Source organism: Balaenoptera musculus, chromosome 16 (assembly GCF_009873245.2).
Source record: "Balaenoptera musculus isolate JJ_BM4_2016_0621 chromosome 16, mBalMus1.pri.v3, whole genome shotgun sequence".
NCBI classification, from domain to species: Eukaryota; Metazoa; Chordata; class Mammalia; order Artiodactyla; family Balaenopteridae; genus Balaenoptera; species Balaenoptera musculus.
Genome location: NC_045800.1, coordinates 11,698,528 through 11,725,178, shown reverse-complemented (window position 1 = coordinate 11,725,178; position 26,651 = coordinate 11,698,528). Strand labels below are relative to the sequence as shown.

Here is a 26,651-nt window from a genome sequence, read left to right as displayed (position 1 = left end):
TGTGCAGTTTGAGCTAACATATTAAATATCCGCACCCAAATTCTGATTATCATGCATGGTTTACTACACTTGCCCAAGACTGTCTATTCCCATGTCAATGCTCTTCAGAATCAAGGACTTCTCCCCTCTTCATTACCCTAGTCACCACTCCTTTCCTAATCTCATTAAACAGATAACCAAGGATGAGCTGGGCAATATGCTAAAATATAACCTAGCCAAAGGAAGTTAAAAATGTTCTTCCAAGTTTAGTCCTTTTCAAAAAAAGAAGCTAACTAAAATTATTGTATCTATTTTGTTTAGCTATGTTAAGACTTAAGAATTGGCTTTATTTTTGTGACCAAAAGCAATCATATAAACCACATATGGAACAATCCAACTCACAACTTTTAACCAGTAAATGAACTGTGAAAATCTGAAATTTATGCAATATTAGTATCAATTTTCGTAACAGGCACAATTGCATATGGCTACATATTTCACGCCCATTTTGTCCAGATGGTTTTGGACTTCTCTTCACTGGTATACCAAAACCCAAGGAAGAAAGATACAGGAACAGGAGAAAAAAAAAATCACGGGTGGGCAAGTTATGATATCCACTGGATATATATATAGCAAAACCTGGCTTACCTCAAAAATACAATTCTGCAGCACCACCTGATAACCACACTGTTTGCAAACTCTTGTCAGTTCACAAGAACGACACACAGTCAAAACAGGAGGTCCACAGGCAAGCTAAGCCCAGCTGCAAGATCGACAAGTGGACAGCTCCACCCCAAGAGATTACTTTCCAACGTAAAATTATCCTGGCTTTCCTCTGACAGCTATCCAACAGCACTTCGGTTTTTGTCATGTTTGGCAAACTTTCCAAGCTGACTTCAAAATATTAGATGTGGATCACTTTGCCAGAGGAATATCTCAGAGCAACAATGTTTATTGAATTTTGAAAAATGCAACAATCTGAAAAAGTGAAAATTCAGCATTATGTATTAGAACTAGGTTGGAACACTAAGGAAATCACTTACTGGATACATATCTTTTTGTCACTGTTACTCTAACTGACACTGTTCAAAGCCCGACTATGAACATTATGTGAATTAATCTTCTCTTCCCTCGAACAAACACCCTAATTCACAAAAGGGTCCATGACTATTAGCACCCCCCTGCCCCACTTTTTGTCTAAGATAAACGACTATATATAATTCCTCCTCCTCTATTCACATTTGGGCAATTCTAAAATCAAGTTATTCTCGCCCCTAAAAGAGATACTTATACAAAGTATGTTGTGAATTACAGTTTCTAGTTTATCCGCACTCATTTAAAAAACAAATAGACCACCCCCCCAAATAGACCCAATTTACATAGGCACAAGCCCAGGTTTCATACTAATATGGCATTTAAATACCACACTAATTAACCACAATTTGGAACAGCACATTTTTAAAACGTCACAATTATTCACATAATTTCCTTGTTTAAAAATGGAATAGATGGCAAAATAATCTGTAGTGATCTATCTGAACATAGTAAGTAGGACATTGTATTACTACACAGAGAATTCTTATTTAACAAAACCCACTCATTTGGACCTCTTAAGAAGGCTTATATAATAATAAAAGCCTAAATCATTTTTGCATCTTTCCAATACATACTAAAAATGCAAATTCAATGTTTATGATGTATTAAGTGGAAGCCCAAATGCTGATTTTCAATGAATAGGTAAGATATAATTTGGGTATACCTGCTAGAATGGTGTCTAGATAATTTATTAAATTCTTTTTCTACTTTTTCTGTTTGTCGAGTGCAATCCTTACTCATAGGTACTACCAAAGGTCAATCTAGAAACGGTAAAATTATGGTTCCCATTATTTGTGGTCTCTAATGAGATTTTACTATATTAATATTCAAGAGCATACATTTTTAAGGATGCAAATTTCTACTCCTCCATACCCAGAAATTAAAATTTAATCCAACAAAAGCAAATGGACTTTTATCACTTATAGAGAACACAGAAATAGGTCCTGAATATATGTATACTCCACATACCTTACTAAGAACTTAAAAGAAAATGGAATTACTTATTTCACGGCAGCCTGCAAGAAATAATTATGTAATAAACGACAATAAGAAAAAGCCACTTATCATATAGTCTAGTCTTTATTGAAAGACTTACTTCAACTGTTGTTTACAGCTTTGGCTTAAGTTGGCCAGTCATTTTAGCCTCTCACTGCCAGCAGACATAAAAATCAAGTGGTAATGGCACGGGGGGAAATACTAGTAGAGAGATGAGAGTAAAGAAGATGCCAGTCAGAAACATATCACCAAAATAAATGTCAAAGTGATTATGAAATAAACATTTTCTTGCCTGCCGAAGAATCTCTGCTGCTGTTTTTAATGAACATGGAAAATGCAATGATTCTTAGGCTTAAATTGGATCAAGATAGCACTGACTTCACTTTGTGTTATAAAATAGTCTTGAATATGTGTTAGCTTGACAGTTGTATTTTAAAACGGTGCATTTCATCTGGATAAGTAGCTTTATTTTTTAAAAACCATTTAAAATGAAATAACTTCCATTAACTGAACTGAGCATGTAATCTTGTTCTTTCAGATAAGACGAAGGACACTTCAGTCGTATGTTTACTATGCAATATAACTAGTCTGGACCATTTTATTAAATCACAGAATATACAAGCAGCTATATTTAGATGGTACTGTATTTAGCTACTTAATTTACTGGCAGACCAAAAAAGGTAAATTGAGAGTTTAATAGGCTTTTCTCAATATATATATAAAAAAAATCTTTAGTTCAAGTTTCACATATATTTAAGAAATTTTAACTAGGAGGTATAATTAATTTGAGTGTTCTCCTTATAAAATATAAAGTAAATTTTCCATAACATCCCCCAAAGACACTAACCATGAACAAAAGAAATAAGGGTAAATTTTATAACAGAAGAGTGTAATAGATGAGTACTGTGGTTAAAACTAAAGTGCCATAAAAAATTTGGCCCAAAGATGAACAACTTCAGACCCTGTAAATTTTCATGTTCAACACATTTCTAAATGGGGGAAGAAGGAAAATACCAAAATTATTGTGGAGACCAATTTATAAAACCATCATTATTTTAAAGCTAACTGTAAGACGTCAAAAGTTTAAAAAACAGTAATCTGTGGGTGCTAGCTGAATCTTATTACTTAACGGTAAAGAGTTTTCTCATTTTGGTGCCCAGACCTCAGAACATTTCAAATACGCTGCCTAAACATTTGCACCCCCTAGCTGTCAGAACTCAAAAACATAGGATTTTTATCTCTTTTACATTCCTGCTATGATAGAAATTTGAGGCAGATTTTATGCACATGGCCTGAAAAATACCTCAGAAGCAAATGTCAATCTTACCCAATCAATTCATTTACAAACTCTGCACTCATACAACTCAGCCTCTGTTCAGGTTTGTCATCCCATGCACACTACCCACAAGGAAAAAATTAATTAAAATAAAAGTCACAACTCTGTATACTATTTAAGTTGAATATCCAATTACAAATTGGTACATTAAACTGTCTAAATAAGATGTTTTAGCAATCTTGTTAAAAAAATTCTTGGGCAAAATATATCTAATTTTAAAAAACACCCCAAGATTTTTTAAAAACACTGTACTATACAACTTATAGGAACCTTGAAATAGGTTTACAAGGTTTTAATCAAGGTATTTACATACCAAATGATGTAAAGCAAAAAAAGGAAAAAAAAAAAGAAATCTAATTTCCAATGACATTTTAAAATGTACTAATGCATCAAAGATTTGTATGAAATTAAAATTAAGGCTTTTTCTGTATAGTAATTTGTATAATTTTAATTTTACATAGTAGCCAACCTTAGAAATGTCAGTCTTAAACATTCTTATTCATCCACTGCATTCAATGCAGTGGAATGTGTTAAGTGTTACTTCAAATAATTACATTGCTGCTACTTCTATGTTGAAGCATGCTTTTTAAACACTGTATTCAATATTTACAATGTATATCATTTAAACTTCATGTAAAAGCATAAGTATGACTGTCTGACTTTAATACAAACACCATACTTGGAATTTTCCCCCCAAAATGAAATGTAATTTACTACAGTTTTAATAATCAACACTTTTTAAAGTTTTAAAAATATGTCTTAATCTGGATCACCGATATTTGCTCAAGTAAGTCAGACAATGCTGTTCCTTATTTAGGTTGCAAAATTTCTTTTATCAGTCTGGCTTCAGTTTCTTTAGGCACAGAGAAAGTATTTCCTCCAAAGCGACTCCAAAATCATGCATTTCTTCTCAATATCACACTTTTTTTCTGCTGACTTCAAATGTGGTCCACCTTGGGGGAGGGGAGGGGAGTATCAAGGTTCAAGATGAACTTATTTGTGATTCCCAGTTTTCCATGATCCTCCCTTTTTTGCTCTTTTAAAAACACAGTGAGTTAAAATACTGAACAGCAAGATAAAAATGGAATAGTATCTAAGAATCAAAATGTATTACCCATTTCTCCTATTATATCAAAATTTGTAGTCAGAATTGTCTTAATTGACTTTATTGTAGTTTTTGTACACAAAGAAAAATCATGTTCATATCCATCATGAACAAAAACTTAAAAAGGCAGAACTAGAAGACATGTGTCCTTCACCAAAGCAAAGCTGTGCTAAAGGTTCCAAACATTTCAATTTTTAAAATAAATATTTTCATTTTCCGATGTCTACTTTCATGTCTTCAGAGTGTCACAAGGAAATTGAAGCTATCATGAATTACATTTTGTTTAGAGTCCCAGCTCACTGTGTTTGGTAACTGGCCATGCCATATCCAGCCTGGTTGGGAGGAGGTATTACAGGGGGAGGGGCTTGTCCTTGGGGAGGCTGAGCACCAAATCCACCCATCCAAGCAGCTGAAGGTGATTGACTTGAAAGAAAAAAAAAAAACAAAACTTCAGCAAATGCAAAGAAAAAATTATCTATACAGTTATACAAAAGTCAAGCAGAGCCTAATCATAAACAAGAAATCAACATACTTACAACAGAGAGCAAAGAAATAAATGATACATATCCACATATGCAAAATATATATTCCAATATTAGTCTTAAATTTTTGCTAAGATAACATATGACTTCTCTGAAAAGTATCTCAAAACTGATTTTTTAAAAAATGACAAATGATTCAACTCATCATCTACCCATCATATACTGCACACATGGTATATCAATTTATAAACAATTTTAAATACACAAGTTTACTTTGTAAACAGGAAGAAGAACTGGTGAAAATAAAGGTTTGGGCTGGCTAGAAAAAGCACAAGGGACCAACACAATCTAACAATAAAGGAAAAAAAGTGAGCTACTTTATATTAGATAAATTTCAGAGACTTCTCACACAAGCCAACAGGCATAAATCATTAAATTTCTGAACATATCTAGACAAAGATCTTTTCCATGCAAAAATAAACAAGTAGATAAAACAGTATATTAGAAATGTAAATCAAATTCTACCAACTGCTCATAGAGATAGGAGGACACATCAAATGTTACCCCAAACTCCCTTTCCACCTAGATAATAAAAAGCAAATTTTTAGCATTACAAATCATTTTTCATAAGGTTTCTACAATGCTTATAATGCCACATAGTTAATGCCATAGTTCAATGTATTTAGTTTAAATAGATTCTCCCTAGGAAAACACACTTTTTAATTCCTTTTGTCAGAACTATATGTTTCTATACTGGAAAAACTCAAACAACTTACTCTACTCCAAATCCTTGTTGATTCCATGGTTGCCCATATACTCCATAAGGTGGTACTTGCCACCCATTTGCCATATACTGTCCATACTGTTGTGGGTTTCCATAAACTTGGCTCCACTGGCCCCACTGACTATAGTCGACCTAGGAAAAAGCAAATTACTGTTTTAGGGAACAAGAAAGAAACACAGTATTTGAAGAAAGTGGGAGACAAGGAAGAGAAAAACTAAGCACCCTTATGTGAATAGCACTCTGTTATTTATCATTGTCTAAGTTTATTGGGGTGGTGACACCTGTGAAAAGAAAGTATTAAGATTCAGTTAATACCGCAAAATAATCACTTTTGAAATAGCATTAATAAAATCAACTGAAAGCAGCTATATGCTTTACTTTTTTGTTTGCTTTCTTTTACAGTTTCTAAAGCTTTTATGTAGATATGTAAGAAGGAAACCTTAAAAAGTGCTATGAAAAATTGAATTACCTGTTGGAAGTTTTTAGTCATATCAGGAGATTCTTTACCCCAATAGCATTTAACAACATGTCCTTCAATTGTAGTACCATTCACCGAAACAATGGCGTGGGCCGCACTTTCATGGGTAGAAAATCTAAGAGAGGATGAGAATGAAGTTTTTTGTTTTTTATTTTTTTAAGTACTTAGTAAGTAATACAGAAACTCCTTAATTTATAACTATCAACTTGGTATTTTCCTAAAGTACATCATGTAGGAGTTTAAAGTTCTACATTGCAAAGAAGTACTAAAATAACAAACTCTGATACCTGAGGGGATATCAATTAATATAACTGAAAGGACTGGATCAAACGTAAGGTAGGATTTTACCTGACAAATGAGTAGCCCTTCTCTGGAAAAACTCTGATTTCCATAATTTGCCCAAATGGTGAGAATGTCTGTCTCATAAGCTGATCTGAAAAACAAACATACAAATAAAATATTTAAGGTTCATGTTATCATGAAATTGCTGCTAATAATGATGAAGCTCCAGAGAAGGGGATTAGAAAACCAGACACTATACCTGTTAACCCAGAAGCAATTCCTCCACAGTACACAGTACAATTTTTTGGACTTGATTGGTTTACTACATCTTCAAATCTCAACTGCTTAGTGTTATCTATATGCAGAAAGAAAACAAAAATGTTGATGGGGCCTCCCTGGTGGCGCAGTGGTTAAGAATCTGCCTGCCAATGCAGGGGACACAGGTTCGAGCCCTGGTCCGGGAAGATCCCACATGCCGTGGAGCAACTAAGCCCATGCGCCACAACTACTGAGCCTGCGATCTAGAGCCCAGGAGCCACAAGTACTGAGCCTGCGTGCCACAACTACTGAAGCCCACACGCCTAGAGCCCGTGCTCTGCAACAAGAGAAGCCACCGCAGTGAGAAGCCCGCACACCACAACAAAGAGTAGCCCCCACTCGCCGCAACTAGAGAAAGCCTGCGCGCAGCAACGAAGACCCAACACAGCCAAAACAAAAAACAAAAAACAAAAAAAGTTGATGGTTATACAGCATTATAAAACTGATTACCATATACTATTAAGATATGCCTCATTGTGGGGAGAAATAGAATTTTTTCTCCTTAACACTATGATTTGACCTATAAAATCACCTGGTTCACAGCTCCAAATATACTCGCATCAAAGCTCAGTTATTTTCCCACAATTATATTGAAGATAAAATGAGTCTTGAAATGCTAATAAAATTTCAATTTTAAGAAATTAAGACTAAACTAATACATGATTTTGTGAAGTATCCATAAAAACATGTAAAGGAGACATATCTTACTTTCTTGTGTACTTTTAGGTGCAGGTGGTTTACGTGTGGCCCAATTGGTTCTGATTTGACGACCACCCAACCACTGACCTCCCATATGCACAATTGCATTTTCTGCATCCTATGGAGAAAAAGGAAAAAAAACAGCAATTACAAACACAGAGAAGAGTGGTTCATAAGACTCATTAAGATGAAATAAAACGTTGGCACTTCTGGATCCAATAAATCTTATCAGAAGTGACTCATTAAAGCAATATTTATTTATAGATTTTAAAATACCAGGATAGGGACTTCCCTGGTGGTCCAGTGGCTAAAACTCCGCTCTCCCAATGCAGGGGGCCCAGGTTCAATCTCGGGTCAGGGAACTAGATCCCACATGCCGCAACTAAGATTTCGCACGCTACAACTAAAGATCCTGCATGCTGCAATGAAGATCGAAGATCCCGCGTGCAGCAACTAAGACCCGGTGCAGCCAAATACATAAATTAAAATATTAAAAAAAACCCCAAAAAAACCAGGATAGCAAGGGGAATTATAATTCAAACATAAAAGGAGAAAATTACAATCCCACTGATCACCAAAAAAAAGGACAAAGTTGTTTTCAAATATCTTAATTTTATGGTTGATTTGTAATATGACTTTTACTGAAGAATATCTAAAAACTCTTGATACTGTGGTCTAAATATCACCTAACCCCCCCAATCTACATTCTAATAGCAATGGACTATGACACAAGATTTAAAACTTAAGACGGAAGACTTCTGCATTATGATTTAGAATGCTGTAAAACTGAGTTCTACAATAAAAACTGAGTAAGGTATGGAACACATGCCCCCTACAGTGGAAGTGAGGAGTTGTAACCACTGGACTGCCAGGGAATTCCCAAAAAATGAATTTAGGAAGTAATGTGAATTTGCAATGAATCTAAGCAAAAAAAGGATACAACTCCTGCCCTTTATCTTACTGCTTCAATAAAATATAAATAATTTAAGTTGTTGAAACTGTTCCAAAACATTAATACCAAAGCCCATTTTATTATCTGATGTTACAGTTAATGCAAATGCTTAGATATTTGGTACCTTGTTCTTAAATACATGCAAAAATCAAGACGAATTGCTTAAAATTTCATTTACATAATTTGCTGTAGTCACTAACGTCCCAGCTACAAAAATATGGATAATAATTAAAAAGTTAAGGGACATCCCTGGTGGTCCAGTGGTTAAGAATCCGCCTTCCAATGCAGGGGATGCGGGTTCGATCCCTGGTCGGGGAAACTAAGATCCCACATGCTGCGGGGCAACTAAGCCCACGCACCACAACTAGAGAGCCCACGTGCCCCAGGTACAGAGCCCCCGTGGTGCGTTACAACTGGAGAGAAGCCCATGCGCCACAACTAGAGAGAAGCCCACAAGCCACAACTAGAGAAGCCTGCATGCTGCAACAAAAGATCCTGCATGCTGCAACTAAGACCCAATGCAGCCATAAATAAATAAATAAAAGCATTTAAAGAAAGCTAAAATTGAGATTTTCGTGGTTAAGACAAATATAATTTTTAAGAACATTTATTTATTTTATTATTTATTTGGTTGTGCCGGGTCTTAGTTACGGCAGGTGAGCTCCTTAGTTGCGGCATGCGAATTCTTAGTTGCAGCATGCATGTGGGATCTAGTTCCCCGACCAGGGATTGAACCCAGGCCCCCTGCGTTGGGAGTGCGGAGTCTTAACCACTGTGCCACCGGGGAAGTCCCAAGACAAATATAATTTAACTTCCCTTCAAATTCTGAGATTAGCTCACTTGTCCTAGTTGTGAGTTCTACTTCTAACACATCTTACCCTTACCAAGTCACAAATGCAAGCTTTAATATACTTCATTATAATCAGCCTATTTTTCCCAGTTATTTCCAAGCTTATGAAAAAAAAGAACGAACTACACCCTATTATTAAAACAAAATTACACAATAGTTGTGTTTGTAGTCAACATCCAAAAATATTCATTAGTAACTAAATTTTGCATTAAATTCAAATTGAGTTGAAAGAACATACCAGTTTATTATAAAAAGATACAAAGCCATAGCCTTTGGATTTTCCAGTTGCCATGTCTTTAACTACTCGGGCATCCCTGTGAAAAGAAGCACAGCTAAATGAGGGAAGTAAAAGTCATCCTCAAAATAAAAACTAAAAGGAACCACACACACTGTATTGTGAGCATTTTTTTAAATAAAATTCCAGTTAGCCCTAATTAACTACAGCCATTCCTGAACTCTCCCTAACGCTTCTTTACCTGTTAGAAAAAAGCAGTAGGACAAAAACATGTAATAAACATGCAACCTAATCAAATAGCCTGTGCTTTCTAAACTAAATGCTCAAATTTGAAGATTAATAGGAACAATAGTTTCCTTTTCTAATATTCTATTCGCTAGTGTCCTCTAAGGTTTACTGGTTCTATAAATTACTGTAACAATGCTAACTACTTTACCATGCAATCTCTAAATAGTTAAATGTCTTCTGCCTAGTGATACAAAATATATGAAATATTAAAAAATTGAAAAAGAGGAAAAAATAGGAATTAAAAAGGCATACATGGCCTGTTAACAGATTTCTTTATTTTTCTTGGTCAATTCTCTACCATCATTTTGGAGTTTGGGCAGCTGTAAATTTTGAAAAATTGACATTTTCAGAAATTTAAGAAAGAATAAAAAACTAACAACAATGCTAAGCACACCAGTACGAAAACAACAAATTTACACAGAAATTTTAGTGAGTAAGTTAAAATGATTGGAAATATAGAACTCCACTGAATATAGAATGTTAAAATGTAAATACTAAAATATGTATATATAAATAATGTATAATAAGAATAAATAGAAATGAGAAAAAAATCTACAACTGAGTTCCAGTGTGCACAGTTCCTTGCAGTTAGCCTTCAAGATCCTGTCCATTCTTATGAGCAATTCTGCAAAATAACCAGAATGCTATTACTTTTAATTGTGACTTGGACTTTAGAAAAACTGCAGGTCTCAGGTATAAATATAGATTGAAAAACAGCAACCTGTATTATTTTTTATACTGATTTTTAAAACAGTACTACTTACCACATCTAGATTAAAAAGCAAAGTAAACATCAAAATAGAAAATTAAGAATTAAATCTATCAAATAAATTAAATCTATAGAACAACAAATTGTAGAGAGAAATACTGTTGTTCTTAGGCGAAACGTATTTTTGTAAAGTAGTACTAAAACATTTAACTTCAATCTATAGGAAATAAATACATAAAATAAAGTGATTTTAAGCAGATAGATAAATTGTGATTAACATTTTATAGAACTTGTAACACTTTAAATTTTCCAATATATTTGATCAAGTAACATACAGCAAAATCTGAGCACCAACTTTGTTTAAAAAAAAAAAAAAAAAATCAAACCACAATTGGGCCCTACCCTAGCAGAATCAAATACCACTAACAAAAAAAATCTACTAATTAATCCCACATTTATGGCTCAGACATTGAAACATTTTACTACTATAATAATGTTACTTTTCAGCTAAAATATCAAAACACATTTATCATTATAATTAAACATGTACATTTCTAATTTCACAATATATCCAAGGATTTACCTACTTTCCCCATTTATAAATTTCTCCCATAGAAGTTTAACACACAGTATAAATCATTTATTTTTGGTTAACCCATATCTTTAACCACCAAATTTTGAAAACATTTGACAAAAAGCTGGACTTTATAATAAGTTTTACCACCCAAACATCTGCTTTAAAGATAACAAACAGAATCACTTAATTTTTAACATGTTATACACAGGATTAGATGAAAACAAGACCCCAAAACACTGAAATGACATTAACATTTTCAACAACATCTACTAATCAAAAAAACAAAACAAACAAACAAAAAATCACACTAACTAGGGAAAGAAAATCTTAATTCTGATACAAGTTAATCAAGTACAATTTTGCCTATCACTATTGAATATAGTATTGATTATGATACTTACGATATTTTACCAAAGGGGGCAAATGCTGATTTGATATCTTCTGTTGTAATTTCTGGACTCAAATCCCCAACAAACACGTGGAAATGATCTGAAATCAAAGCATTTGGTAATCAAATACTTAAGAAGTCAGGTACTAAACCTTTTTTAGGCAACACTAAAGGAAGAAAAAAAACCTATTTGAGCTGGTAATGCTGCCAAGGATAATTTCAGAACTCTTCCACAGTAAAATGCAGCAGGAGTACTTACTGGAAGTATCTTTTTTCTGGCTACTTGGTGTTGTTGCCCAGTTTACTTTGACCTCCTAAAAATAAAGATTATATTTAATAAAATTATTAGGCATGTCATTATGAATCACAACACTTACCACTTATTAAATCATTTTATCAAGCAGGATTATTTTGGTAAAAGTACTAGGCTGAATAAAGCAAAACCATCACTTGGCAGAGCTGAATATTTGTTAAAAACTTGCTAAGAAAGAATACAAACTAATTTGACATGCAAATATATATACTCATAAGATGCCATCATTTATTATCTTACCTTTCCCAAAATTTTTCTCCCATTCATAGCAGCTAATGCAGCAGCTGCATCTCTGTGTTCATAAAATTCCACAAAGCAATATGGGTCATTGCTTGTATGCTGCAAAACAGAAAATCCAACAGAAGAGTTGACCCTTCTGCTATCGGGTTGCTGAGAAGAAAATCCAGGAAAAAACATTACTGATAGCTAGGCATGTACGAGGTGAGATTGCATAAGCTTATGAAAGCCTAACACTTTAAAAATAAGATTTACACCTATACCTGACTTTGCACCTCAGAATACTGTTGTACTCAAACAGAACTACAAAGCAGTACAGAATCATGACTACCAGCATTAAATCAAAATATAGAATTCTGGTGAAGTATGTTAAATATAAAACAGAAGTTTGTATTAGACCAAACAAAACCTCAAGTTCAGATTTGAGAGATAAGGACCACTCCTTACCACTGCTCTTCTCTCCCAACATTATTTTCAAAGGGATGAATTCTATTTATGCATCATAATCCTTCATAAACTGTATCCCATGACTATAAAAAAAATACAGAAATGAACCAACTTTACAAACTTTACTCCTGATCGAAACTAGGATTAGTACTATTGATACATATAATAAGACGAGATTATGTATTTCTTTTCTGTACAAGGAAGGAATAAGAATAAAAAAGAAAAATTTCAGATTTATAACCAGCTGTTGAAATGAAATCCCTACCTTTCAAAATCTTCTGAAGCTCTGGAGATTCTATACACTTTGAATTGGTCTTCCAAAGACCAGAAAAATATACTAGTGATTAAGAAAAGATTTTCTGAAAATGTGTCTGAATAAAATATTCCACAACAAAGCTAAAATTTTATATCACAAAACACCAATATAAGAGAGTGAATACCTAAAGAGTGGATATAAGTATATGTATAACTGATTCACTTTCCTGTACACCTGAAACTAACACAACATTGTAAATCAACAATACTCCAATAAAAATGAAAAAAAAAAAGTGAGTACCTAATATGACACCAATAAATATAAAACACCAACATAAGATGAGAAACTACCTAAGATATAACAACTGTAACACCTATGAACCAAAATGGAAATGAATTTTATAAGATTGCAACCTATATTGAACAGCTATACAGTTGTACAAATATATTTTTTACATAAGGTTAAAAATATCACTATTCAATGTAAAATATCTAAAAATAATGTTTAAAATGTGGAATTCCAGTTGCACTTACAAGGGATTAAAAATACCAGATAAAATAAAGCTCTTTTCAACAACCACTGTTTTTCATTCCAGGAAAGTTTTAGAAGAAAAATCCAAAATAAGACGTCTAAAACAATAGTGGTGAAGCAACCAGAAGGCATTTCCTTGAGGGGAAAAAAGCGTAATCATTAATACTGACAAGAAAACTACTACGGGCTCTCATACAAAATCCTATTGTTGTAGCCAAGTGAATGCTGTTCTTACGAGGCAGAGAAAGGAAATAGGGAAACGACTCCAAACAGAAATACGCACTCAAATTCCTCTTGTAGAAGAGTTAACCTTTACCAGTAACACTCACTGAAGAAAAGGTTTAAAGGTAAATAAGAAGCTAAAACTGTGCTAGTCAACTTTTCCTTTTACTCCTACCTCTTCTGCCCTGATGGTCTCTAAGGAAAACACTGTTAACCGTAGCAAAACATACAGGAGTCCAATGGTAGAACTATGATAACAACGGGCTTCAGTAAACTAGTCTACTCATGCATACTGACTTCAAATTTATCTAACCAGTAGTAGGCCAGATCCCATTCAATGTATGTACATACATGTACACACACACACACACATATATTCACATCACACTGCATTTCATCTCATTTAAGACACCATTTTTTGTCACTGTCAGAGATGTTAAAATTTTTTAACATTTGCCTTAGAATTGATAATATACATTTATTATAGTATACAGGGAAAGCTAGAATCTACGATAAACAGTATCTAAAGTAAAACATCGTAAAACTAAGGGGAGGAAAGGGATTTCATACGCTAAAATGAAATTTATGAAAGGAAACTAATAGTCTGTACTAGAGTTCATGAGTTCATGCCCTTTGAAAGCTTCCCATTTACACCACCACCAAGTGACACTCTGAAATCAACTGTGTCCTTACCATGGTGTTGTCACCAGTTTTTGTTGGATGACATAAATGTCGAGACAAAGAAATATGAGATTTTACAACTATTTACAAGTTCAAATGTAGGAGTTGTAGAATATGGATAAATTATGAAAGTTCATTTCAAACTCCTCTACCCCTTCATATGGCTGACTGTGCACATAGGTTTTAAAAAATATATGTATCAAATGTTTCTCAAAAATTTTCTAGCGACTCTCCACTTTCTCACATTTCATTCTTTCCTAAACCCACTCCAGTCAGTTTCCAACCCAACCATGGCAAGGAAACTTCATGTTGAGCTCACCAATAACCTCCCTGCCATCTCTGTGATCCCTTTTCTGTCCTCACCTTGACTTTGAAGCAGAATTCAAAACTGTTGACAACTCTCCTTCTCTTCTAAATATTCTCCTGTAGATTCCACCATACTCTCTTGGTTTTCCTGTTTCCTCACTGGAGGATCTTTCAGAAAGTATTTCTTCCTCCTTAACTCAAACTATAAATGTCACTTAAGTGTTGATATGCTCCCGGGCTCGAACCTAGGCCCCCTCTACTCTCTTCTCTCTCAGCGCTCTCTCTAGATCTAGGAGCTAGATCTTATCCAGTCCCATGGCTTCAAATTATCACTGCAAGCTAGTATCATCAACACTGGTCTCTCTAGAGTTCCAAAACAGTTTATCCAACTGCCTACATATAACGTCCATTTATATGTTTAATGCACATCTTAAAATTAACATTGCCAAAACAGAGCTCGATTCCCACCACTCCCCACCCCCCAATCAATCCTGTGCCTCCCTCAGTCATGCCATACCCATTTTAGCAAATAGCATTACCATACACACAACTGCAAACAAGAATCTAAGGGGTCTTTCTTGATGTCTTCTTTTATGTCCCACGGCCAATCCAGTCCTACTGATTCTACCTCCAAAATGTATCCCAAACTTATCTACCTCTATTTCTATGGCTACGACTCTAATGAACAAGCTCCCCCCACCCCACATCATCTCCTACCTAGGCTAGTGAAATAAACACAGCTGGTTTCCCTATCCTTCCACTCCTGCCCCCTACAATCCATTCTCCATACAATAATCATTTTCCAAATAAAGTAGCGTTAAAAATGCAAATAAGAATACTTCATCAGGAGGACTTCCCTGGCGGCGTAGTGGTTAAGAATCCGCCCGCCAATGCAGGGGACACGGGTTCGAGCCCTGCTCTGGGAAGACTCCACATGCAGCAACAAAGTCCGTGCGCTACAACTACTGATCCTGCGCTCCAGAGCCCGCGAGCCACAACTACTAAAGCCTGCGTGCCTAGAGCCCGTGCCCCGCAACAAGAGAAGCCACCGCAATGAGAAGCCCGCGCACTGCAACGAGGAGTAGCCCCCGCTCGCCGCAACTAGAGAAAGCCCGTGCGCAGCAATGAAGACCCAATGCAACCAAAAACAAACAAACAAATAAATTAATAAAAAAGAATACTTCATCGCCCTACTTAAAACCCCCACTGCAACCAGAGTAAAATCCAAACACTCTGTCACGGCTCATACTGCCACATGTGATTTGAAACCCCGACTGCCTACTCCATTATACTCATTTCCCACCATTCACCAGGTTCCAGCCACCTTGGTCTTTGGTTCCACAAATGCACCAAGCTCATTACCAACTCAAGGCCTCTGTATGGACTGTTCCCTCTGCCTCCAGCTCTTAATGTAGATGGCACCATCTTGTTATTCCTATCTCAGCGCAAAGAGGTGATTTCTGATAGTAGTCATTACCATGTTGATCCCATACCAAACATCCATAGTCTAAAAAAGACTCATTTGATCTTTTAAAATTTGGTTGAGTCAACTGCCCACTGATTAGAGATTTCTAGATCACAGATCATAACCAAAAAGCCTCAACATTCAATTAGGCAACTTCAGTTCCCATCTCCTTAAGAACCTACATTATTACTTTCACAAAATAGATGCCAACTGCAGCAAGATGTCATCCCTCACCACCTAGCCTATACAGCACCAACGCTGCAATCATCATCACAGAACTGTTATATTCTCTTCAAAGCTCTTATTCCTATCCGGAATTATCTTGTTTACTTGTTATTTACAATACTCTCACTAACATGTAAACTCTTGTGAACCTCACTGGTCTAGCTCTGCATTATATCCCCAATGCTTGGAACAGTGCCTAGTACAAAGTAGATTTTTGATTAATTAAAGAAAGAATGAATAAATAATCAAAGACAGGAAGAAAAGAAGAGATAATATACCAGAACAGAGTGATAATTATCCTTATTAGTTAAGAATGAAGATCAAAAGGCCACTCTGCTTTACATATTTTTAACAGTTCCCCTCCGTCTCAGAATATAACACAAACCCCTTAGCACAGCTCTGGCCCCTACTGAACACTCCTGCCTCATCTCCTGGCATCTCCTAAGACTAATCCCTTTCGAAACTCCAACCACGTTATGGTTTCTATCTTTCCCTCTATCTCACAAGTACTCCCGCTCTCTGTCTACCAGGCTTGATCAACATTCTTCTCTCTACCTGGATTCCCTTCTTTCTCAAATTCCTGTCTAGCCAGTTTCCATTACTATCCTTTTCGGTTTCAGCCTAGACACTGAATCCTCCCCTGACTGAAGACTGTATGGACCTATAAGCTCCTACAGCACTTGAAACTGTCAACTTCCACAGTATTTATTATCCTATATCATTAGTGCCTATTAATTCCTCTGTCTCTCTCATAGACTGGAAAATTCTGTCGGGCTAGGAACCGTTTTATTCACCACTGTATCCCTAGCACTTACCGTGGTATCTGGTACATACTAAATAGTTGAAAAAAAAAAAAAAGTGTTAATAAATAAACTGAAACCCGAGTCATTGGGCACTGCTACAGAGTCTTAACCAGGAAAGTATAAAAAGTAAGATTTTTTTGAAAAAAAGGAAAACAAATTATCCTAACAATTTAAATTCCTATCTACATAAAGTTGTTCAGTCAGCATTTACTAAAATTGCTGAAGATGCTTGGGTGGCACTATGCTCATAATAACCTAATGTTCTTCTACACACACCAATTATCATTGGAAATATTTGAAATATAACATTCTTACTGGAAATATATGAAATATAACCTAGTTTTTCAACATTCTGAGATAAGCTCTAACAACTTTTTACAAGTAGAATCACTTGAAGATAACTACATCATGAAGGACCCTTTGAAAATAACAGCACAGAAACTTTGTCCTCTCAAATAAAACTCCATTCTAAACCTAGTTTGTCAGTCAAATCAAATAAGTCAACACAACATGAATCTCTCCATCTAGTAACTTGAAACTTAAAATGATACTAATCAACTCATATATCTCAAAATGTCAAACATTATGCTAATTGTCAGCACAGGGAACTGGGAAGATCTTACCTCTGTTATCATTTTACAGCTTTTACAGGGTCCAATCTGACTGAATAACTGAAGAATAAGAACTTCTGTCACATCTCTGGAGAGGTTACCTACGTATCTGTACAGAAAGAAAAAAAAATCAGCAATTTTCCTTCAGCTCTGGCTCTAAAGCATTATCATCTACTCATCACCTTTTATTTCATTTTAACTTCCTCTGTCTTCAATAAAATTTTTCCAATTAAGCCTGATCCTTTGAGTGTAAGAGTAACTCTCATTTAGGAAAGTAATAATTGTTCTTAGGTCACTAAAATATCACTTCAAAAGACTCTATTAAAAACAAATCAATATGACCTTGTTTACCCCCCAAAGCATATTATTCTGTACCTATATATCATTTTCTCATCTTATTTGTTAGAATAAAAATAATAAAAATTTAAATCAGTCTCAAGACAACTACAATTTTTGGATATGAAACACAATTCAAAATAATGTATAACACACACACATAATACCACAAATATTGATTCATTAAAACACCTGATCATAGAAGGATATCAGACACAAGGTGAGTTTATCTTAGACCCCCAACCAAAGCAATTACATGAACAAAGAAAAAAATTAAAGTTATAGCAAAACACAAAGATTGAGGGATTTTGTTCTTTCTGTCTTGCTAGTAAGATTGTTATCGATGGTAGGTCTTCTTAGTTTTGTTTTAGGAGAGCAGGGTAAAATAAAATTCATACTCAAAAATGCATCAGAATCAACAAAATACATCTTTATGTAGATAACAAAGCAAATATAAAGATTTCTCTAGAAATTCAGAGAAAATTTAAGACAAATCCAGGTATACTTTTGACTATAACATATCTAAAGATTCGGGATTTTTAAAAAAATTACAAATTGAATGTATGTATTTTGTATAAGAAACTTAAAATACACATTAAGTTTAAAAGAAAACACCACCACCACCCAGAGATGACCACCTTGTATCATGGATCTTTTTTTTTTAATTGGAGTATAATTGCTTTAAAATGTTGTTAGTTTCTGCTGTACAGTGAAGTGAATCAGCTCTATGTATACACATATCCCCTCCCTCTCCCCCATCCCACCCATCTAGGTCTTCACAGAGCACAGAGCTGAGCTCCCTGTGCTATATAGCAGGTTCCCACTAGCTATCCATTTTACACATGGTAGTGTATTTATGTCAAACCTAATCTCCCAATTCATCCCACCCTCCCCTCCCCCCCCACCCTGTCCAAACATCCGTTCTCTACGTCTACCTTTCTATTCCTGCCCTGCAAATAGCTTCATCTGTACCGCTTTTCTAGATTCCACATATATGTGCTAATATACAATATTTGTTTTTCTCTTTCTGACTTTCTTCACTCTGTATGACAGACTCTAGGTCCATCCACATCTCTACAAATGACCCAATTTCATTTCTTTTTATGGCTAATATTCCATTATATATATGTACCACATCTTCTTTACCATGGATCTATCTTAATTTAGCTTAATAAACTTTAAGTCTTTCTCGCACTCAGCATATAGTTCCTAAAACTCACATCTGTTATGATCCTCATAAACCAAACAACATTTATAAAATTTAACACATTTTCTTCTGGAAAGTAAAAGGACATAAGTTTTATTTTCCTAACTATAATATATAACATCTGGAAACAATGTACTGAGACCAATATAAGCCTTGAATCTACGGTTGCCATAGTTTAAGATAGGATACTCTGAAAGGGAAAAATAAGACTGAGAAAGGTAAGGTTAAGTGTTAAAAAGAAAAAAAATTTTGATTAAGAATGAATAGCAATTTTCTTTTCACCTAAGAATTTCACTGCAATGGGTGCCAATAATTTTAACACACTCTAAAAATGAAACACAAGTCCAGTGTTACTTAAATGGAAGACTAAACCAGTGACAAACTGGTTTAGGTCCACTATGCCACCTTTTTGTTATATTTAAAGTAGAGCAGACCCATCAGTAGGCTGTGCAGTGACATACTTTTCCCAGCAGTAGTGAAAGGTTATAGGCTTCTGAGCTAGCCAGACAATTGCCTTTTTTTTTTTTTTTTTTAACTCATAGGGGTTTGTGAACCTGTATCCATGGAATTTCTTTTTGTACAAGGTAGACCTATATGTAAAGAAAATGAACAGTGACCTTGGTCTCTGAAGTGTTAACACTCAACTAACCTAAAATGCTAATAGTTAGCTCATTTCTAAGAGAATAGGAGTGGATAAAACTGATTTTCACATATCAAAGCTAACTAGTAACAAAGTTAAAATTATCACTTGAATGTAACAAATTGTAAATGATTTAAATAATTTTAATTTGTATGACTGTTTAATGATTTTTCCAGGAAAAAACTGCACGGGCATTGATTACCTTACATACCTAACAGTCACAATTAAAGCTGTTAACTGTTTCACAGGATTTTTATTCCAAGTCAACCTATTTCTAATCAATTACGGATTTTGAAGAATTTCTAGAGGCACATTTAGATATATTAATTTATATTTCAAGTACTGATAACAAAGAGCAAAAGGTTAATGTAAGTTTAGAATGTCATGAAATACTCAGAGAAAAACTTTAGTTTTAAGGTTTCCTATTTTTCAAATATCTCCACGAAAAGTTCAGTTGGTAAAGCAGCAAACTCCAAAAACTAATATAAAAATGGCCTTCCATAACAACATGTAGAACATCTTAATTTGCCAGGATAAAAAGGATATAATTCACCATATAATTTCACCTAAATTATACCCAAACCTGAGACTGCCTTTTCCTTTACTCAGAGTTCTGTAATTCATTCACCTACATTTGCCTTCATCCATCATAACACTTAATACAGAAACATTTTATAGCTTTTAAAATACTACACAGCTTAAGTACCTTTACGTTATCATAAAATTATCTGTCCCAAAATAAACACTAACAAAAATATTCAACTCTTGACCTGGTAAAAACATCATCTCTTGGTAGCATATAGAAATATTTCCTTTTTCTTTCTAAATCATCTACACTTCACTTTCTTTCTGCTTTAGTTATAAAATCATCAATATATTCTAAAGTTCCAAGGGTTTAAATATAAAATTTCTACTTGAAGAACATATACAAAATAACAGAAAAAGACAAATGGCTCAAATTCTTGTATTGAGATCAATTCAAAGAGTAAACACTTAGGAAATTCCAAAACGATTTTTAACTCAAGGGGGGAAAAAAAAGCAAACCTTAGGTCCATTTTGTCTTCTAAGAACAGGAACTGTAGGAACTAACGCATTAAAAATGGAAAATGATGTCTTTATCCCTAAAGTCAGGGTTAAAATCAAATTTGAGACTAGAACTTGGCAGTTTCACAGTAGGCAAAAGTTCACATTGCCAAACTACTTCCTATGTACAACCGGGCAGAATTTTAAGTTAAGAACATCATGCCTTTCAGAAGACTAATCACACTTTTCAATACTGAATGTGCTCTCACTCTGAAAACATTAGCCCTACGAAGGCTGAAATTACCAGCACTTTTACACAAGACACTATGGCTAAGTAATATTTTTACTTTTGTTCTTGCAAATTCCTATATAAGAGAAGATTTTGCAACAATATCCTTCAATGGGCCTCTAATGTGCTGATCAATTTGTCGATATTTCATTTTAGGAAGGAGGCAGGGTGGAGGAAAGGTGCAGGAGGTACAAGTGAACTGACCAACTATATAAGGAATATCAACACACATACACATACATTTTAAAGAAACAGAAAATATGATTAAATTGAATGAGAGGCTTAATTACAGCCACAATATAGCCAAATCTATGGTACAGCTAATCAATTTTATAATGGGATTTAACAGTATTTACTGCTATTGCCCTTAGATGTTCAGATTATACTCTAAATCAATGGTTTATTTCCTCCTTTTGACTGAGTCTCTATCGGGAAGAAAACAGCCTTAAAGATGGCATTGCATTAACATGGTATAATTCCAGATCCACAATTCCTACTCATTTTGGTGCGAGTAGATGAAGAAAAAAAAACTACAATAGAACACCATTACAATTTAATGTTGTATAACAGATTCAGATATACCATGGATCAAATCACTGCACTCAAAGCTACACACAACACAAACCTGAAATGTGGGTCCTACAAGGTAGGTGTCATGCAGTTCACTTCCAACACCAGTGTTATACAGCATGATCTCATTTGTTTTTTTGGATCCCAAGATACCCAATACATTTACCCCCCCAATACAAAAACTGTCAAATGGGAACAAAGAACATCAGAAAACAGACCTTCAAAGAAACTATATGACAAATTTTAGGCTCAACATCAAAGCAATTCTATATCACTTTAAATACCATCAAATAAATTAGTAATACTGTAGGTAATGAATATTTAAAGACCTACCTAGGCTATAAACACCATATTGTTTTCTGATGATAGAACCATATGTCTTAGCTTGTGTGTGTCTGCAGGAAAAAAACCTCACTAGTAACACACAGGCATATTAAGGAAACAGTTTAAGATAAGCTTTGTTAAGAGTACATTCTTTTAAAACATACTAGGCACTTGAAAGCCTAATCCAAAGATCACGATGTAAAATAAAAGAAGGATCTCCATAAATAAACAAAAAAACCCTACTAGGTATCAACCTCTAAAGTCACCTTCAAAGTTTTTATCATGTTACTTGTATCTAAAAGATCCTTTTGAGAAGAAATATGTAAAATGAACACTTTAAAAAAATATGCATTTTTATTAAAATCTGACAAAAATCCAATTGTGAAACATTTGCTTTTATCTCAAAATTTTACATTTCAAATTTTAAAAAAATATATAAAAATCAAGACCGCACCACATATGACCACCATGTCTGCTTATATAATTTTAAATCAACCAGGACTTTTTAAAAAAACGGACTTAATATTAATTTAATGAAAGGAAGTATACAGTAATCATTGTAAAATATTTGAGTACCTCTTACGTTCCAGGCAGTGAACTAAGTGCTGCAGGGGTAAGACCTAGGAAGATGTAGCAGTCCTTGTCTAAAAAAAAAAAAAAAAAATCCTTCCCATGGAGAAGAGTGGGAGAAGGAAAAAGGAAGACAGAATAGTAAACATGTACTGACATACAGGTACAACGAAGCTCAAGATATTTCTTTACTTATATGTATACATGTCCCACTTTTAGATAACTGTAAACACAGACAACTTAATTGTGTTTCTGAGAAAGAACAGGAGACTGGAGAAGGTAGAGGTAAGAAATAAGTGACAAAGAAGTTAGCTTACTAGTCTATGGTCTAAGATCTGATGGAGATGAGAAGGCAGATGCAAAGTGCTTATATGAATTAAAGGTACTGCAATAGCATTTTGTTTAGCATGACAAAACAGGAATTCTTCATAAGGAACAGACAGATACAGTTAATGAGAAATATGCCTTGAGGATTTACCAATTATTCAGTAGCTATTATGATGCGATGACATTTCAGATTTTTAAATACAATGTAACTGTTATCGTTGTTAAATACATGCTTGCTAGGCCTAAATCCAGCTTTCCCAGATGCTTCCATTAAAAAACACATTGATAACTAAATACCAAGTCTTGGCTTCAACAGATGTTAGAGGACAAATTTCAAGTTTGTCCCAATTCTCTTTTCTGGGAAAAGAGAGCAGAAATGGAAGACAGCACAAAACATAAATATTGATACAAAACTTCCTACTAAGCAGACTTCCCATTCAAGCATTTGATGTACTTAAGTTGACCTCAAATTCTCAAAAGGGATAGCAGATACTTTAGTGAGACATTTGAGAAGTAGGAATAAAAAAGTGTAAGCCCCCCCCCAGCCAAAAAAACAAACTTGTATCAATATTGAACATAGACATCTATCTTCTTTACTGAGCAAACTTTCTTTGGTAGGACTAGAGATGAGAAACTAGTCAAACTTCCTAAGTACCCATTCACCTTCATCTGTTCCCCAAAAAGTAATTTCCCCATCAGACAGCAGAGCCAAGTGAACTATGATCATATCAATACCAGGCAGAGGCAAGAGAAAACAAAGCAGCGACCTGACTGACTCCTTGCACCCGAGGCAGGTGTGCTGAGCTTCGAGAGGCTAGGAAAACCCAAGGTGCCCAACTTAAACATTTAATTAGAAATCACACTTTAAAAAAAAATGCAGGAAAAAAGAAAGGAGTGCCACACTATTTGGAAAGGAATGCAAATGCTGAGTCATCACTCTTCATTAGGAAGGAAAGGAAACTCGAATAAGCGGTTCAAAGACGAAATTCATTCATTACACTGGGCTTCAGAGTCAAGAGCAACAGCAAGATAGAAGAAAAAGCGCTCAAAAGACACATCGAAGAGCTGATAAAAACATCATTTTATCCAACCCTGAAGGTCTCGACCCACAGATGAGGAGGAGGTAACACCACTTTAACAACTGGTTGTCAGTTTAGCGCAGGTAGCGCTCAAAGTAAACTTCTTCATCCAAGAAGGGAAAGATGCTCCGGCGGCAAGAGGGATCCCTTTTGCACTTTGAAAGTAGCGGGCGCTGGGCGAGTGTTTCTGACAGCGTGGGCGGGGGCACGTGGGGCAGAAAGACAGTAGGGGCTTGAGTGGTGTTAGAATGTCCGGCTTCCTCGGAGAGCTCAACTTGGGATAAGAGCCGGGAGCGACTGGAGACTTGGAGGGCGCGAGTGCTAATTCCTCGCGGCCCGCAGGGGATGTGGCTGCGGTCCCACCCCCAGTCCCACCCCCACCAGGCCCAGCCCCCGTGGGGGACCGGCAGCTCCCGGCCCAGCCCAGGGCCCCCAGAGCAGAGGGGGAGCAGGAGCTCTCCCGGGCCTGACAGGCTCTGCCGTGCAGAAACCCGGCTTAGGAGGAGGATGCAAAGAAGGGCGCGAGAGGAAAAGGTCGAAATAAGCCCCGGACCCCAGGAAGTGACTGTGTTTGGGGGAAGGGAGGGCTTCCTTTCTAAGGAAAAAGGGACAGATGAGGAATGCACTTCGCGTCCGCGCCACCGCGGCCAGGGAGCCGCCGAGGGTCCCGCCTTCGGCCCCGCTCTCCTGCTCCCTCCCACAGCGTCCCGCGGTGCCCGGGCCTCTCGGCGCCTGGCACCCCTCGTCTCGGGTACTCACAGAGTCCGGGGCTGCCCGTCGTCTTCCATCATGGTGGGTGCGACGGAGCGATCCCGGGACAAGGGGGAGGGCAGGGCCGGGGAGGGGAGGGGGTGGGGAGGAAGGGGAGGGGGGCTACGGGCACCGGCTGGGGACAGAGGAAAAGGCACCGAACCCCGCTCTCGGGCTCTCTCCCCCCAGCCCGCTCCGGACACTGCGCTCCAACCAGGAGGAGCAGGAGGAGGAGGAGGATGAACAAAATGGCCGCCGCCACCAGCCAGGCAGGAAACGGGGCAGAGCGCAGGCGCGGCCCGCCAGGTCACCGCTCAGGCCAGCCGCGACAGCCTGAAAAGGGGATAACTGAGTGAGGAGGAAAACGAGCCGCTGAGGAAACCCTGTGCCGGGTCACGACGGGTCACGTCGTGGCTGTGCGCCGGCTGGTCGGCGAAGCCCAGCCAGCTCAAGAAGAGATAGAGTAAAAAAAGAGAACCTCCAGGAAGCTGAAGTCTCTGGGAATTGTGGTCCTGGAAATGAGAGAGGGAAGCACTTCCCCAGAGGGCTTCTGGGAACTGCAGTCCAAAGAAGACGGCCGGCGCCCGCTGCCTGCTGGGACGCGAAGAAGAGACTTCTGGGGAGTGTAGTCGTACGTGGGATGTGCGGCAACCAGGAAGCCGGCGTGCTGGGAGGGGAGGGGAAGAATCAAAGCGACGTTAAAAGGCGGGGAAACGAGACGAGAAAAACTGCTGTCCGGGAGGTAGACTACGAGTCCCAGAGTGCCTCGCGCTGGGGGCTGTCCTAGGGCTGTTCCAGGCATTTTAAGGCTCTTCTGTTGGCTCAGCCCAAGCTGCTGCTCCGCCTCCGTCCAGCCCGAGAGCGGTTTCTTCAACTGCGGCTAAGGCAGTGCTTTGGCTCCGCGTGGTGTCCGAGCCCTCAGGCCCTTGCGGCCCTCCTGTATTAATCAAAACGGCCGGCCCGCGGTCATCAACCGCCGCCCCGCGCGAAGGGCGGAGGGGCTGGGGTGGATCTCAGGCCCGCGCTGAGCTGCAGGCTGCGCTCGCCGGGGCTCCTCCCGCTTTCCCAACGGCCGGCAGCGTCCTGTGGGCGCTTTTTCCCGCAAATAGGTATTCTAGCCTGGGTAGGCGGCTTGTAGATTGCTTTACAAGTTTCAAAGGTTTCCCCATCCGTTAACTCATAGGATAAGAGGGTAAGAAGGGCAGCCCTCAATTAAAATGACTCTTCGAGTCAGTGTACAGGGGGTGATAATGCCCTCCTACCCCCTTATTTAGTTCTTAGAGAGGAAGTCTTTGGGCAGAGACGTGCACAGACTTAAGATTATGTTTACAGACATCCATCATGTGGACGGGGAATGAAGTCTTGTTCGAACATGTGGGAAACCATGTTCAAACTGGCTACGTAACACTGTAGAATTTGCTTTGTCGCCCGCAGCAGTTCACGGTATGCTTCCATCCCCACCCCACCTCCCTCTCTAAGCATCTTTAGGAAAACGTGATTGAGTTCGTACCCGCTCTTGTAGCCTAGTGAAGGGTAATGGTGAAGAAAGATTTTTCAGCCTGTTGCCGGAGCTTGAGGGTCCCAGTTAAACAGTGCCTTGAGAGCTGGTTTTACAAACACTACCAGTGAATCCTAATCCTGTAAGGGGAGTGAACCGTGCAAGAAAAGCGTTGTAAAGTCAATATGGGGAGGAGGGGGGATTTCGCTCTGGGAGGCTTCATAGAGACCGTGAGGAGAGAGTTGAGCCCCATGAATCAATAGGAACAGCAAAAGGGCACAGAGGCCAGGACCCATGGCTAAAATGTATGGGTTTTGGGGGAGGGAGGTGTGGGGGAAGACATGGAGTAGGGATATTGAAAGCTAAGTTAGAGAAGTGGGCAGGGGCT

The 26,651-nt window shown here is 37.1% G+C and overlaps 1 protein-coding gene across 10 annotated transcripts; it reads right to left on the bottom strand.

Moving 5' to 3' along the window:
• Positions 1–3,978: 3,978 nt before the first annotated feature.
• TIAL1 (TIA1 cytotoxic granule associated RNA binding protein like 1) lies at positions 3,979–25,273 on the bottom strand. Of its 10 annotated transcripts, none has more exons than XM_036828395.1 (15): positions 24,775–24,957; positions 22,616–22,683; positions 22,049–22,110; positions 17,663–17,759; positions 12,551–12,633; positions 12,107–12,256; positions 11,813–11,867; positions 11,567–11,654; positions 9,595–9,670; positions 7,564–7,672; positions 6,797–6,892; positions 6,604–6,688; positions 6,247–6,370; positions 5,770–5,909; positions 3,979–4,934 (listed from the first exon to the last, which is right to left on the bottom strand). In XM_036828395.1, the coding sequence occupies exons 6-15, from the start codon at positions 12,131–12,133 to the stop codon at positions 4,808–4,810; spliced, it is 927 nt and encodes a 308-aa protein (XP_036684290.1). In that variant the 5' UTR covers positions 12,134–12,256; positions 12,551–12,633; positions 17,663–17,759; positions 22,049–22,110; positions 22,616–22,683; positions 24,775–24,957; the 3' UTR covers positions 3,979–4,807. The 10 variants fall into 10 exon arrangements, with proteins under 10 accessions (XP_036684290.1, XP_036684291.1, XP_036684286.1 ...); XM_036828396.1 differs by having other exon boundaries at positions 12,107–12,205; XM_036828391.1 differs by lacking the exon at positions 12,551–12,633.
• Positions 25,274–26,651: the final 1,378 nt, after the last annotated feature.